General features: G+C 33.7%; 1 protein-coding gene across 1 annotated transcript; it reads right to left on the bottom strand.

Moving 5' to 3' along the window:
* Nucleotides 1-10,674: 10,674 nt before the first annotated feature.
* LOC145058836 (vacuolar-processing enzyme-like) lies at nucleotides 10,675-12,602 on the bottom strand. Its single transcript, XM_079006718.1, has 8 exons — nucleotides 12,492-12,602; nucleotides 12,247-12,403; nucleotides 12,065-12,150; nucleotides 11,779-11,978; nucleotides 11,602-11,650; nucleotides 11,290-11,487; nucleotides 10,959-11,150; nucleotides 10,675-10,857 (listed from the first exon to the last, which is right to left on the bottom strand). The coding sequence occupies exons 1-8, from the start codon at nucleotides 12,585-12,587 to the stop codon at nucleotides 10,675-10,677; spliced, it is 1,161 nt and encodes a 386-aa protein (XP_078862844.1). The 5' UTR covers nucleotides 12,588-12,602.
* Nucleotides 12,603-17,354: the final 4,752 nt, after the last annotated feature.

Here is a 17,354-nt window from a genome sequence, read left to right as displayed (position 1 = left end):
TTCGAATTGTGCAATAGCAAATGATAGAAGATAGTGACACAATGGTTTACAAGGAAAGCTCTTGATCCTTGCTAGGATCTCTGGCACAAAACCTTGGGAGGTGACAATGATCACCTGCCTTGATTATTTTATTAATGTAAACTGACGATTACAGAGAATATTTTAGTAAGAACAAGTGAATGATTTTGTAAGTAATCGTTTAGTAAAAAACAGTGTGTTGTGTATGAGATACAAGTGTCAATTTATAGTCTAAACTACCCAACAAGATGTCCGATATTTTTGGGATCCTCTATGACCAGCTTCACGAACGTTATTTGACCAAGTATTTCATGTCTTTAGCATAGTTGAGATGATTCTTCGTTGAGAATTGGTCTTCCCTTGATTGTTTCTGCACATGTATTAGTTATGAACAAAATATAATTGTTATGAATTGTTAATAAAATTAATAACGGTGATAGTCGGGATCCTAAGGTAACTGAGGATCCTGAATATTTGAAGATCCTGGCCCTAACAATAATAAAAAAAGGCTTTGTGAGGAAGCATAAATGATGTTTAAAAAGTGGTGTAGCCTATCTTATGAATTATGTTCAGAAAGCTTGTGTAACGCATGGCTATTTAACCATTCAAACTCTTGTGAGTTGTGTTCGTATAAGATAAGAGTGTAGTCAACTACATGTTTACATGTTTAAAAGATACCATAGAAAAGTTATAGGCATTAAGTGAAAGTACGAAAAAGAAAAGTCAAAACCAGCATCTTCATTAAGTCAGAAGAACTACCAGAAAAGAGAAAAATGTTCAAAAGCTTTTGAATGGCTGATCACATTGGTAGATTTTTGGTCTAGTGAAAATAAAAGAGGAAATGGGGACAAAAGATATGATCTCTCTCGTGGTCTGGTCTAACAAATACATAAATTGTATTTGTTTGTAACGATCAACAAATTCTCCAAAAGCATGAGCTGGGATTTTTTTGGACTATATCCTGTGTGTCTCCACAAAAAGTCAAAGAGATTGGGTCTAACCTCTTACCAAATCAACAATTAGCTATTGCCACTCGAAATTGAGTATCAATTCTTGATTGTCTAATGGACAAAAGGACTATTTTCTGCACAAGACCCAACTAAAGAAAGTTGTAGAAAAATTCAAAGGAAGAGTCACGAGGGTCTCTAATAACAAAGCTGATGCAAGTTGTCAAGAAAGAAAAGGGCAGTGTTGCAGGTTTATTCATGTAGATGCAATGGTTAAGCAAAGAGGATGAATGCTTCTGTGTTAAAGAAATGCTACATGGAAGATGTTTGTTTGAATGCATAACATGTGCGTAGAAAGGACAAGTTGCAGCAATATGTATGATCAATGTTTGATGCCAGAAAAAGCATGGGTAGCTTGGTTAAAAGAGTTTCAGAAAAGGGTTGTCTGTGGCTGGTCACATGAAGTTCTTATACAAAAAAGAGTGTTCTTTGTGTAATTCAATGGAAAGCTTGTTTTAGACTTATGTAGTTTTGACTCAATTTCTTCATCGGTATTAGGTAGAACACAATGATATGGAAGCTCTACAAGAGCTCCAGTTGCCTTATATATTTTGTATTAATTTCTCCTGCTCTCTCTTGATTGAGGACATCAAGGGTAGTATTATTGGAATAAGTTTTTCAAGAAGCTTGGACATCCAGACGATTGCAACAGCAACAGTCAAGGTACTTTTCATCTATATTAGTCACGTCGGAAGTCGATAAGAAGGGTATTTTGGCATTGTGTGTAGCTGCCAAGGCTTTTCAATTTAAAAGAAATATATAGATATAAGAAATGGTTGCATCTTCATCGGGTACTCCAATTCAACTTTAGGAAAAGAAAAGTTATTAAGTCAAGAATAAAGAGTTACATTTTCCTTATAACAAAAATTATTTAAAAAATGTTTTTTTATTATTTTTTTTAGATTAGTAATTTTTTCTTTTCTTTAAACAACTTTTAGATAAATAAATGAAAATTATATTTTGTTTAACTAGTTTCCTTTTAAGATTAAATGTTTTGTATAAGTTTGTTTATAGTTCTAAAACTTATTTTGTTAGTTTAACTTTTATCATTTATATTCATTTTTTTAGTCATAGTTTATATATATTTTTCAAGTTATTAGTTAGATTTTGTTTAAGTGAAACTATTTTTAGTTGTTAATTTTGTTAACTTCTAGTTTCTAGTTGATTTTATTCATTTTTGTCTTTTATATTTATTTTCAATTTTTAGTTGTACTTTAAATCTACAATACAAAATCAAGTGATTTGCAGGACTTTTTGGCAAAGATTTTCAAGGGTATATTTTCTATCTCTTGCTAAAAAGATAAGGGGAGAATGCACATATATGAATTATCAGCGAAGGGGGAGCAACAAAGATTAACAATGTTATCTTGTTATTTATTTCAAAGACATCTGTGCATCTCCAATTGTTATTGTGAATCCTTAGACGAGCTGACATGTAGCAGTTGGTGAAATCATTTGCTGATGATGTACTAAAGAAATTGCATGTTTGTCCGATTAGTGACATGTTCTGCAAAATGTTAACTTTTCGGCAGATAAAGTGGGTTCTTCTCCCTAACATGATAGAAATATGAAGGAAAGGAATGCGTTGAAGTAATAAAGGGGTTAAACTTTTAGCTTCTGGGGGACAAATTTAATGATGTGTCTGATGTTCAAATTATCTATGAACATCAGAAGTCCTTTACCCCCTAAAGTTTCTAACCATCATATCTTTTTGTGTTTTCAAGTTCTTTGGTTTCAGGCACGTATTTGCAGTTGAATAAGAGATAGCATGGATGTTTGATCATGTAATGTTTTTAGATTGTTTCAAATGGGTCTTGATGACAGTCTACCTAATGTGTCAATACACAATTGGTTCAAGATTTGCAAATTCGTTGCATCATTTTAATGAAACTGATTAGAAAAGTAATGATTTATGATCATACATTGTGTTTACAAAGTGTCTCAAACAATTAAATTACAAGATTAAGGGGAGCAATCAAGGTTCACAAAGGAAAATGAGCTGAAAATCGAAAAGCATGTAGTAATGATTTTTTAAGCTGAAACATATGCTTCATCTGGTATGGTCACTCCTAAAAATCATTGCACCTCTCATAATGCATTTTACTCTAATAACCAAGGACTCAAAAAGCCTTGGGGACCTAAATTTTTTAATTGATCACAGGTGTTAAGTGACAAGGAATACGATGAACATTGGTACATCGGTAGTGGTTGCTCTTGTCACATGACAGGTCAAAAGGAAAATCTGCAAGATTATTGAAGTTTAGACAATGTTGGTGTTGTCAAGTTTGGGAATAATAATAAATGCAAAGTGAAAGGCTATAGGAAAGTCACACTTGGATGTCATGTGTGGTTACTCCTTTTTATGTGTGTAATGAGTTGTCTTTCCTTTATAAGGAAGTGAGTGACACTCATTTTATCTAAGGAACACTTTTGAGAGATTAGTTTAGAGAGAGAATTATTGAAAACCCATTTGTATGCTTTCTATCAACTAATGAGAGCTAAACCCAGATTTATTTACTCTTGTGTTCTTCATGTTCATAATTCTTAGATGATTCACTAGATATTATCAATTCCACATATGTCATCATCATTAACACCGCTACAATTGGTATCAGAGCAGGTGTTCTTGATTTGATCAAGAATTGATCCATTATGACATTTTTTATTTGGTGATTCTTCGTTTGTTTTTGATCTTTGAGTTTTAGAGAATTTTTGGATTCTAGAAATCGAATTGTTACTTGATTCAATTCATAAGTCGATTTTCATCACTAGAATTCAACTGATTTTTGCTTTCTCTCTCTAGAAAACTCATTCAAAATCACTTTCTCTCTCTAAAAGACCCAAGTTCATATTGTTTGATTCGAAATTCAAGAACCAATTTGTAAATTGTGGTATGTATTGGAAGAAAGAAAATATACATATTCATACAATTTTGAAGAACTTCTCTATTCTTTGGTTGTTGGATCAATCAAAAGTTATTAAATCATTTCTTGTGGTGAAAAAGATGAATTTGGAAAGATGATTGGATATGAAATTGGTCATGAAAAGAATAAATTTTTTCTTGATCGTTTGGTTCCAACATATCATGAAAGAAGAAGGAAAAAGAAAGAAGATGAAATCATTCAAGGAATTCATATTGATGTTCCAAAATATGGTTTCAATGTTCTTCGGTTTTACCCGGATGTTTATAAAGATCATAAGGAGGTTCTTAAAGAAGTTCATCATGTTCTTGAAGTTCATGATAAGAAGATTCATGTTTATTCATGAAGATGAAAAAGTTTTTTGTTCGATTGGAATTCACATCGATGATATTTTGTGTTTTTCTGATTCGTTTGAAATAATGATTCCTTATCAAAAGCAGTTAATCCAAGAAATTCACAAATATCAAACTCCAAAAGATATGATCCAAACTTGTCAAGTTAAATTTGTGGAAAATGGGTTTGTTCATGAATTCAAATCTTTAAGTTCCAAGAAGATGAAAAAAAAAGATCAAACGTAAAAACAAGCGGGTTTATTCACCAAAATCGTCAAATGTTATTGTGAAGCCGAAATACATGAAACAAATTTGGGTTCCAAAGCAACAATCTCCAAGTGTTGCATTGAATTTGAAGTCAAAATGCAAAAGAGTTGATGTTTCTTGTGAAGATGTTCTTAGATCGTTGAAGAACACAAAAAACTAGTTGTACAGCACGTACTGTGGGTTGTACAATGCTCAAATTGGTGATTTTCTTATTCCACCTAAAGATCCAAAATCATCAAAGTTTGATTCGATCTTTGCAAATGGAACTCGGATCGTCAAAAAGGTACTCAAATTCTGAAATGGATTCCAAAATGTACATGAACTTGATTCGGGTTTTGCGTTTTTCATTTTTGATCACTTTGTGTCATTGGATCAAATCCGTTTCTAACCCATTGATTTATCCAATTAAATATTTTTAGATCAAACCTCAAAATCAAAATCATATTCTCACATTTTTTTTTTAAATTTCGAAATTCATTGTTCATAAAAATGAATTGTTTTGGAAGCCCTAAACAATTCCAATCCAATACTGTTCATTTTCTTATATTCAGCTCAAAATCCAATTTGTTTATTGTTCACTCAAGTTCGATTTCTAGCCCAAATTAATGTTCGAACACTCCATCTGTTATTGACTTTTGGAGTCAATATTCACGATCAAACAAAAAGGAAATCGATTCTCGCAAAAATTGGAATCAGAAGTCCTTTAATTGGAGATTAAAGTTGATTTCGGCTGATATCACTTGGTATAGATCGGCATCGAATATGGACCTGGTTTCAATTTAGGGCTTACATGGAATCGAACAGGAAACAGCTTGGAATCGAATGATTTCGAATTTAAGTCGAAATTATAAGCATTTGGCGTTGATTTCGATCTCGACTGATGTTGATATACTGATTCAATTTCAATTTTTGATGTTGATTTCAACTGGTTTAGTTTTGATGTTATTGTTCGAGTTGAGAGTCTATAGAAATTGATTTCAATTGTGATTGTTGTTGAGTCCAATTCGATTGAATCAATTTGAGTTGAAGTCAAAATCGGTTTCACTTGGTATTAGATATTGAGTTCGAATCGAGTTCATTTTGGGGTTAATAGTCGACATTCATTCATTGGAATCGAACGGAGAATGTATTGAGGTCGAGACTCTTTGATTAATGTCGAGGTTGAGATGCAGATTTCGAAGGGCTTTCGATTGTGAGGGTTGAATGAATTCGATATGAACTGTGAATGGGAAGGTCGATGAGTCGATGTCTAAGTCGATTTTGATGGTTCGATTTCGAAATCAAACGCGTTAAATCTAACAGGTTCTTGGGATCGTTCGCATCGAATGTGTTTGTTTGGGATCAAAATCGAGTTTGATGGTTTGTTGTTATGTGGTTCGCATATGTGAACAAATTGTTGTTGTTAGTATTCTGGAATCGAATTGAAAACAAGTTGGGATCGAAATCAAATTTTCCTTGCATGAGTATCGATATTGAGAGTCCATCTTTGGTATTGATGTCGAAGTCTGTACTTGGAATCGATGGTTCGATTTTGATGGGCATATACAGTCCCTGCTTGGTTGTCGAGGAACCGTAAGTGCTTCGTTGTCGAGGACTCGTTATCGAGGGTTCGTACAAGTGTTCGTTGTCGAGGAATATGTGAATGAAAAGCGAATAACTTTCTGATAAAGCGAAGGGAAGAAGAAAAGAAATAGTTTCGAATCGCACCCCTGAAATTTTTAAGAAATGGCAAAACACATCCAGATTCGAAATGGAGTAAAACTTTGAGAAGAATGAAAACTTTTCGCATTTTGTCCCTACAGTTTCGAAATGTTGCCAGAAACTACCCAACATGGAAATAGGACTGAAATTCTGAGAAATGGGGAAATTTTCAGGTTTAGCCCCTGTAGTTTGTTTGAATTAATGCTTTATACCTAGTTTCGTAATTGGAGGAGTGTTTCCTATCTTAGGTTATTGGCAGTTTTTATCCAGATTTTCGAAATTCTTGCAACTCTCACCCAAAAAGTTGAAAATTTTCACAAAAATTGGAATTTTTTCATAACTTTTTCATGATAATTTTTCCATGCAAGTTTTTAGCGGTTTCATTTTTGGCACACGTCAAGGAGGAGTATTGTGAAGATTATTCCTAGGGCTCTTCTCACCATTACTGGGTTTTATAATCATTTGTTGATTATAAAAAAGGGGGAATGAAGAGTAGGTATTCGAAGCTTCTCGAGTATTCATTTGCGGATTTGAAAACCGGTATTACTTCAAGGGGGAGTTAGTCTTGATCGCGTGTGCTCGTTGGATATTGAAGTCGGGACATCCAACCCTAACTTTGAGGGGGACAATGTTAGGGTGCAAAGTCACTCTTGGATATCATGTGTGCTTCTCCTTTGTGTGTGTAATGACTTGTCTTTCCTTTATAAGGAAGTGAGTGACACTCATTTTATCTAAGGAACACTTATGAGAGATGAGTTTAGAGAGAGAATTATTGCAAAACCCATTTTGTACTCTTTCTATCAACTAATAAGAGCTAAAGCCATATTTATTTACTCTTGTGTTTTTCACGTTCATAATTCTTAGATGATTCACTAGATCTTATCAATTATGCATATGCGATCATGATTAACACAATTACATAGTGTCCCTAGAAGGATGTTGTTGTATGTGCCTAAACTTCTCTAAGTATCTCATTAGCGAGACTACTGTACAGAAGACATTGAATCAACCACTCATGCTGATTGTCTAGCATTGTCTAAACTTTCAAAGTGAGATTGCCTATTCCTGATCAGAAAATTATTATAAGGCTCGGGTGTTTATTTTCTTGGTTAATCGTCTTATACATGACTTCGTTCCTAGAAGCATGCTTCTCATATGCATCAAGTCTCGTGTTCTACTAAAACATCAAGCATAACCAAGTGGCTTACCTTGATTGCATAGTCATCATCATAAGAGGTAGTTGTTTGGTCCTTTAATGACAAAGGGTTATTCATGTCCTTGAACTCTAGTCTGAGGTATGACATGGTACCATTACGAATTGACGGTGAATCTTTGATTCTAGACTGCAACTAACTCTATGATGCAATTCTTCTTTATAGGAACTTGATGATTCACTATGTAAAACCTCACACTGATAAAAGTTCAAAAGTCTGCTCTAATGGTTATACTATGTATCGTAGTTTATCACACGCACCAAGCCATTCTTGCCATATCATTATTCTTAAGAGCTTTATGATTCAGTATCAAAATTCTAGACACTGATGGGAACTTGAAAAATATGTGTAGATGGGTATATCATGTACCATGATGTATTACATGCACCTATCCACTCTCGCCCTTTATTATTTTTATAAAAGAAGTTAATGATTCAATGTTTAAAACCATACGCCGATGAGACTTTGCAATTCTATGTAAATGATCTACTATTGCAACAACACAATAGTGTGATATAAAAAAAAAAGCAGTGCCTATTGATGTTATCAAAATGGGGGAGAAAAGCTTAGTTCTTCTATGTTTTCAGTTGATCAATCATTGAATAGAAGACACTCTTGAAAAAAGAAGGTTATATATCTGAGGGATAGCTAGAAGTCAGTATATTAATTCAGTTGTATTTATCTATTATTTCATTATTTATTAGTTTACTTTTGACATAATCAAATAGGAGAGATTATTGGGTCACTCATTTGTATAGATTTGACGACGCAAAATATATACTTAATAGTTATAGTTTATATGATCATTGTAGACAGTCAGTCTTGCCTAAGTAAATCTAAATAGTATAACCTAGACAAGCTGATCTATCGGAGCTAGTTTAGTTAGTTAATATGAAGATATATTGATAGAAGTTCATATGTCGAAGACTGAAGAACATCCTCCAATGACTAAAATACCCTGAAGTCTCTATCAGCACCATAGTTACAAAGACAAAATCTACTGAAGGCTGATCAGTATGACCAGCCGATAATGGATATACACTGACGACACGTTGATATGGTGACACGTTGATGACATTCACTGATGGTACTATCTCTGAAGTTGGATTTGAATCTGATCTCCAGACGTTGACGCTGATAAACCTAATCAACATGACTCTCTGAACCCCATGCTTTAATCATCTTTTGAAGTGTTGGTGCTGATATCCGAATTTAGAGAAGATATGATTTGATACATTCCTTATTTACCAAATCAGTTTATGTTTCGATTAGATACAATCCCTTGATTGAAGGTATTCGCTAGAATAGATTTAGTATATATATGTATTTGCCCTTCAAAAAAATAATTAAAAAAAAACTGGAATAGATTAGTATATAATCAACATTAGGGTGAAACCGTAATGTTGAGCATATCTTTGTAACGGCTTTGTGTCAATCAACTTTGTGACAACCCCATATTCTTGGTGAAGACAAACCCTTTCTTGATGAAAGAAAACTTCTAACCACTTGGGTTGTGGTGATTTGGTGTTTTTACATTAGTATTGTATATTAATAGCAATTTTAGTTTAAGAAACAATGGCGTTACAAATGTGATAAACCATATATCTACAATAGTAGGGAAAAAACTTGTTAGCATATTATAAATTTTAAAAAGAAGGTTGCTTTAGATAGGTGGAATTGTTACATTTTTGTCTCTAAAAACATAATAAGGTTGCATTTGAGTGTAAACAAGGTTGCATTTGTTGTAAATAAAACCACAACAGGGTTTCATTTAATGTAAAAAGATTGCATTTTGCATTAATAAAATCATAATAAATGTTGCATTTGAGTGTAGAAAGGGTTACATTATTGTAACTAAAATTGTAATAAATGTTGCATCTAATTACTTGCAGAAAAGGGCCATTTGAAAATAAGAAAGTTACATTTACATGCAACTCCTTCAAGAAAGGTTGCATTTTTTTAAAAAAAATAGTAGTTTTAGGTCTAATGCAGTTTCGCCTAATGCAACCTTTGGTTAAATGTTGCTTTAGTCATAATGTACCTTTTCAAAGCTTAATGGAACTTTTTTTTTTATCATTTTTTATAGTTACTATTTATTTACTAATCATTTAAGTTTGTTTCAACATTTTTTTTTGTTTTTTGTAAAAGAGCCGTATACACAAACCAATGTCTTGTATCGGAAAAGAGAGTAGAGGCAAAGAAGACAAACACAACTTTGAAGAGCATATTGTGGAATTCGTGAGAAAATTTTGTAGCCATACTGGCAATCCATCAAATGACTCTTAACATTTAGACAAAAATGTTAAGAGTAATGTTGCATTGAGTAATTTTTATGGTTTTACATGTTGAAGTAGGGAAATATGAAGATTTATGGTTATGCTTGTAAACAAGACTGTGTATTGATTTTTTTTTTTTTTTAAATTTCTTCACTTGTTTGCATTTGAGCATAAAAATGTGAGTTTTTGTGTTTTGTCCTATGCTATTTAATACTTCATTTTTCAAATAAATTAGCCACGAAAAAACTGTCACTAAATTTTGATATAGACAGCTTTAGAGAAAACTCATGTCGAAAATCAGACATGTGTCACAACATCTCAAACTTAAATTCCGTTAGCACTCTATTGGAAATTTTCCAATAGAATTTTGTCGGAAACTTGTCATTAATTCCATCGGAAATGAATTCCTACACCCGATAAAGGTGTTGGATGATAGTGAAAAAATTAGAAACAAAAATCACTAAGAAATAATTGTATAAATAGGAGTTACATATTATATTGCTAAATTGAAATAACTATCACCAATGAAAATAACAGAGTTACTTAGTATACCGGATTAATGAAGCAAACTAAAATAAATGAGAGATAAATTGGTAATTGAAATAAATAGAGTGAAGTCAAATAAATTATAGTCGTGGGCCTCAATTTTAGTGAGACTATAGCCTCATTACTTTTCTTTATATTAACAGGAATTTTAAAAGGTTGAGAGGGGCTTGGCATCACAGGAAAAAAATAAATATATAAAAATGTGAGCATCAAATAAATTTTAACTTCAAAAAAAATTCGTGCCCATTAATGTTTAGAAGTACAATAAAAATTCAAAATTACATAGATAGATAGGACATAACGACCACCACATGCGATATCATGATATCGTTATCGTTTTTTACTAATATAGTTATATTCACCATTACTCCATATTCCATTCTATATATCGATTAGGCACTATAACCAACAGTCGCAGGATTCCACTTCCCCAAGCTATAAGACCCACATCTTCCCTTTAAAGCTTCATCCATAGCATCCATCGTAACACCATTGTTGCACATGTTAGCAAATGTTCTTGTATGTTTCACGCCATATTGAGTTAGCGATCCACAGTATGTCTCAAATGTTCGAATCTGAATTAATCAACCAAACGTTCAAAAAGTTAACAACCATCATATAGAACAAAGAAAAATGGATTTAAAATGAACCAAAAATATCGAGTTTTTATGTTCACCATGGATTTAAGACAATCCCAATCGTCCACTAGGACTGATCCTGGAGCTCTCTCCTTTAGGTATTCTTGGTCTAGTAACTCTCCTTTGATCGATTCAATAGTGCTGTCCAAATGTGCCCTATGCGTCGTTATTTCCTTGATTTCCTTGAGTAGTTCAATCTTCTGTTGTGGTTCTAGTATTGAACTCTCGTACTGTAGAATGTGAAATTATGTCAATTTGTTACTAGGAACGTCTTTAATTAAAAGTGTCACGAAGTCTGATATTCAAACTTGGGACAACTTGTTTTAGAGTGCTTAAAACCCTAGCAATCACATAGTTATGTGCACTTACCATTTTCCACATTGAATAAACGTCTGCAACTCTTTGCTCAACCACGCCCATGAAGCCTATTGATTGGAATGTATTCGAGGTGGAGTTCAAAGTCACAGAACCTTGATAAACCGAAACAGTCTCATTGCTTATGAGTTGTGTACCATATTGCATCACATGAGATCCCACGATGTTGTTATTTGAAGTCCTTGCCTTTACCTACAAACATTTATGCAATTTTCCATAGCAAATAAGTCGTATAAAGACTTCTACCTTCCTTGACACACTTAAAAGACTTTTGAATTGAATGAAGAAAAAAACCCTAATACCAACCTTCAAGTATTGTTCTTCTAACGTTTCAGTATTCAAATCTGCCACGTCACTAAGAAAACACGATACCCAAAAGCATATATAGTTAGTAAACATATATATGGAACGACATATCAAATCAATGTGATGGTGATACTGTTGCAAAAAGTGTTGCTAAAGGTAAACGGATTAAAAAAGTACCTGTCTTCCATCCATGAGATACTGTATAAGTCACCTAAGCAAGTGTTATACTCCGGAGGCGGGGGAGTTGCCGAGCCAGGGCAATATGTACCCCAACTACTTTCATTTGCATTCGATGCTGTTGTAACATAGATATTCAAATCTTCTGGCAACAGGCCTTCAAAAACACTTCCACTTTCACATGCTTCCACGTATAACACCTATATATTTCAACACACAAACGATTAAATTCCTTCTGACTGTTTAACATCATTTATAATCGTTAGAAGAAAATGAACAATGTTACCATCTCATCGTATGTACCACTCGCATGCTTTGTTTTCAAAACCTCAATGAAATCATTAGCGTAAATATATGGCAAGTTCGGCATACCTATGTACATAAACCAAAAGAGTTGTGTTAATAACACTACTATTAATAATTCAATGTTCAAGAACATTTATATAAGCAAATTGTGGAAACGCTTACAGAGGAGTCCAGGGCCACCATGATCGGTGAAATATACAAAGATCTTATCTCCGGGTTTACTTGCTACAACTTTCCCGCTTCCACCTGTTAATCCCGAGGAATTGGCCAAAAGCACAGCATAGAAATTGGCTGCTGTCACGTAATCTCCGGTGTAATCCTAGAATGAACATAAAACTTTGATAAATCAAGTGATGACTTATGACTAACATCTTTTGCAACGCTTTTTATTGAGCTAGTTACAATACCTTTGGCACACCAGCATAAACATCTGAGCCGTTGGGACTATTAATTATGACACCAGGCCTTGGATTCATCGTGTTATTCGCAATGTCATCATACATGAACACGATAATATTCTCGTCTTTCAAACCACCCCTTTTCAGTATTTGATATGCATGACAAACATCCGCCTAAAGTCAATGAAAATTTTAATGTTATTAGTCAACTTTATTACAAGAAAATGACCTAGTAAACAAAAAGCTAAGTAAACTAATGACGCACCTGATGGCGATAGTTGGAGTACCCATTTGAACCGGCAACAAGAACTGCCCATTTCGTGCTATTGGCTACTTGTGCATCCTTAGTCGAAGCAAAGAGACTAAGACGAGAAGCTTCGGAGAATTTTACCGAAAGCAGAGTTAGTAGTACCAATGCAAAGTGGAAGGCAGCCATATTGAGAAGGTGGATTGAGTTTGTTTGAACGATTTCGCCTATATATATACTCGAAAAATGTTTTGGGAAACTTTGCATATACTCGAAATGTTTTGGGAAACTTTGCATATGTTATTCACGGAACAAGAAGTTACAGTTGTCGCCAACTTTTTTTTTGTTTTTCTTAGAGGCGAATGACGAGACAATAAGGCAACAAGAAATATCGTATGGAAACAAGAATGATTGGTAGATGTTCGTTTTGTACGATGATATTAAAACTTGACAATCTCGAAACAGGTTTATATAAATAAAATATATGTTTCCGTCTTAGAAATAAACGAAAATTTTCTATGTTCTTCCGTCTATCAATGAAATTAATTTATAAGATTTAGGAAAATCACCATGATATATTTGTGCTTTGAGTAATAATATAATACATAAATAGAAATGATCAAGTCCTAAAATACATGGAATAGAAATTATCATGTCCTAAAATACATAGATACAACAATAATTTAAAATTGAATAAGATTCTTTGCCATCTTATGTCTAATATCCCTACTCTATTTCTAATATGTATCCTAATGATACATATAAAAAAAATAATTACATGTCTAATATCCGTACTGTGAATTTCTAATATGTATCCTAATGATACATATATAAAAAAAAAAATATTAATTATGACAAATATTATAATAATTAAATTTAAAATATATTAATTATAAAGAATATTGTCATAATTAAATATGAAATGTATTAATAATCTTCATAATAAATACATTTAATATTTCATTATGGTAATATTTTTCATAATTGCACATATTAGAAAATTTTATCTCTAATACCCCCTTTAAGCAAAGTGGTGGCGACACAACATGTAGCTTAGCACGAAATTCCTCAAATACATGACGCGGACGACTCTTGGTGAAAATGTATACGAGCGGCAAAGAGGTTGGCACGAAACGTATATACAACTGACCAGCAGCAACCAATTCTAAAACAAAATGGTAATCTATGTCAATACACTTAGCATGTTTGTGCGATATTGGATTTAAGAGAGAGAGAGAGAGAGAGAGAGAGAGAGAGAGAGAGAGAGCACTATTGTTGTCACAAAGTAAAGTTGGGTGATCCGAAGGGAGATCATGCAATTCACGGAGTAACTGAGTTATCCAAATGATTTCAACAGTAGTGTTAGCTATGGTGCGATATTCAGATTCACAATTAGATCGGGAGACGATGGTTTCTTCTTGGCACTCCACGAAACTAGATTGTCACCTATAAACATAGAGTAGCCAAAAGTAGAAAGGCGTACGATGATGATTGTGGATAATTCAAATGATGGCCATAGGTTAAAGTGCCTTTGATATACCGTAAGATTCGTTTTACAACTTGATATATTGATCAATTTTAAGAGCATGAAGAAATTGACTGATTTGTTTTACATCATCTGACAAATCTAGATAATGTAGTACACCTACAAGGGATCGGTGCATGGTTGCATCAGAATAAGGAGAGTCATGTGGAAGAAGATACCTAATAGTTGATAGAAAAGTAGGCATTGGTTTGACATCAAGTAAGTCAGCATAGGTAACTATGTCTAGGGGTGGCAAATCGAGCCATCGTGTCGTGTTTTTGTCTGACACGACACGACACAACAAGGTTTTATGTAATACGAACACGACATGACACAAATTGGTTTTTTTTAAGTAACACGAAAACAAACTAATTAAAAAATGACAAACACGACACGACATGACAAAGATAACATAAAATAAAAAGTTAGTTTGTTTAATTAATACTTAATCATATATAATACGACAAGCACGAAAAACACGACAAACAAATACTAAATCGTGTCAATTTCAAGTCGAATTTTTAACACGAACACGAATACGACACGACATCGTGTTTTTGACACTTGACACGAAAACGACACAAACATGAATTCAAATTTCAGTTTCGTCTCAATTTCATTCTGTGTCGTGTATTTTTGTAGTATCGTATCATCAATTGCTACCCCTAAGTATGGCATGAGCATACTTAGCATGAGTGAGAAACAAATCATTGTCATCTTCCATATTAGAAACTTAAAGACCCAAGAAGTAGTTCATCCGACCTAGTTCTTTTATCGCAAATTCCGCATGGACCATGGAAATAAATTTACGAATATCTGCTAGATTTTCAGTCAATTCCAAGTGGTATGCTTGCTTACCAATTCTCTAGACGATTTTGAAAAGACCACCAAATCTAGGACTCAATTTTTCTTTCTTCCCAAATCGCATAATGCCTTTCCATGGGGATACATTTAGCATTACAAAATCACCCACCTGGAATTCTATAGGTCGTCTCCTCCTTTCTGCATAGGAATTTTACCGATCCTGGTCCGCTTTCATTCTTTCTCGTACAATTTGAATCTTATCAGTGGTGTCTTGAATCATTTCAGGACCACCAAGGAGTTTCTGTCTTACATCACGTCAACATAATGGAGTACGACATTTACTCCCATATATTGCTTCATATACATTCAATATATTTTCTACTATTTAGATTATTCTTTCCTTCTGACCATCTGTTTGGGGATAATAAGTTGTGCTGAGAGTGACACGAGATCTTAATTAACATTGCATACTTGCCCAAGAATGAGAAGTGAAGCTACTATCACGATTGGAAATAATCTTTAGTGGCACACCATGTCTCGCAACAGTTTCATCCAAGTATAATTGTGCGTATATTTCCATTGGAGTTGTTTCACGCATGGCAAGAAAATATGCAGTCTTAATTAGTTGGTCGACAATTACCCAGATGCTATCATTCTGTCTAGCAGTCTTTGGCAATTAGAGCAACACTAGACATAAAGTCAGTTCAGAATTCTGTTTGCCTATCCAGGGGAAGTCCAGGAAAATCATCGGGGAAAACATCAGGATATTCATTAACAACGGGAACATCATTTACAGTTTTCTTCCCCCCTTTTGAGATATCAACTGTATAGGCTAGATAAGCAGAATACCCCTTCGATATAAGTTTACGAGTTTTTAGGAAAGACATTATTTTTAAGATTTTAAGTCTTTGTTTACCAAAGACATAAAATGGAATCCTTCCCTTCGATAGGGATGTGTACCATATTTTCTTAACACAAGAGTTCTGTGCGGTTCTTTGACAACCAATCCATGCCGAGAATAATATCAAAGTTGGGCAAGGAGATAGAAATCAGGTTAGCAAGAAAATTATAACCTTCAATTTCTATGACACAATCTCTATAGACTTTATCAAGTAATGATATACTTCCCACCGTATCTACATGAAATGATTGGGCGAATGTATAACAAGCAATTTGAAAAGAATGCACAAATTCATGAGACACAAAAGAGTCTGAGGCGTCAGAATCAAATAAGATGTGAGCAGGTCTAGAGTTGACAAGAAATGAACCTGTCACAACATTCGGGTCTTCACGTGCCTCCTCTATGGTAATCTGAAATGTAGGGCCTTTAGCTTTTGGTTTGCCAAACAATTGTCAAACTCTTCAAACTTCTTAATTGATGACGGTGCTCAAACTTGCACTCGCTCTTCATTCTCTATTGGGCTTTCGGTCCTAATCTCCAAGCTAAAAACTTAATTCTCCTTGCAGACACCTGCTCCTTAAATTTGTTTTATAGACTCAACCCAAGATAAGGTTTTCACTTTTGCTACAACAACAACTTTAATGGTCATATTCTAATGATCTTTGATTTCATAACGCAAAAGACACACGACGAACTATACTCTTATTTCTATTAGTCAAACACTATCATAGAAGAAACCTTCCTTCACGTTCTAATGTGATATAATATCTTCATAACTAGTAGCATTTCTAGCTAATGGTTGCTTAATCCTTTAATAAATGTTGTTGTACTTTTATCGATTGCCTCGACCATCTCCTTCTTCAATCTTCCGACTGAAGTTTCGTCGCTACACAAGACATGGTTCTCTGAACCAATCAATTCACTTCATAGATCTATATTAGTCGGACTTGATTCTTTACGACCACTAAGGTCTGAACGAAAATCATTTTCTTAGTCATCACTGAAATGAAGGTAATGACATACTCGAACAAAAATGGAATCACACCTACTCATACTCGTCCCAAGTATTGTCATGTGCTTTCCCTAATCCAAGTGTGAGTCATGTGCTTCCAGTAGAATAGGCCTCTACTATAATTCACACCTACTCATACTCGTCCCAAGTATTGTCACGCAGTTTTCCAAGTCACCATTCAAAATATTTCACAAAGCAACTTTTCACACTTGAGTGTGTTCAAACAAGTACATACAACAATTTCTCCTAGACTCAACTAGGGATTTCACGTTTCTATTAAACATATCTTGAATTTCTTAAATTCACCTTCTAGAATCCTTTTTATGCATAAGTTCGATCTAGCATATCCTAATACTTTTCCTAGGTTGATAGGAATTTTACTT

Source organism: Lactuca serriola, chromosome 6 (assembly GCF_051521515.1).
Source record: "Lactuca serriola cultivar US96UC23 chromosome 6, Lser_US96UC23_V15, whole genome shotgun sequence".
NCBI classification, from domain to species: domain Eukaryota; kingdom Viridiplantae; phylum Streptophyta; class Magnoliopsida; order Asterales; family Asteraceae; genus Lactuca; species Lactuca serriola.
This window is presented reverse-complemented; position numbering and strand designations above follow the sequence as displayed.

What these genes read in the sequence shown, in the direction of transcription:
- LOC145058836 (XM_079006718.1), bottom strand. Translation starts at nt 12,587, where the DNA reads ATGTATGATGACATTGCGAATAACACGATGAATCCAAGGCCTGGTGTC. An exon ending in TGGTGGCCCTGGACTCCTCT is followed by an intron (nt 12,151 to 12,246) that starts GTAAGCGTTTCC and finishes TTATGTACATAG; the next exon opens with GTATGCCGAACTTGCCATAT. An exon ending in GTGGTACATACGATGAGATG is followed by an intron (nt 11,979 to 12,064) that starts GTAACATTGTTC and finishes TGAAATATATAG; the next exon opens with GTGTTATACGTGGAAGCATG.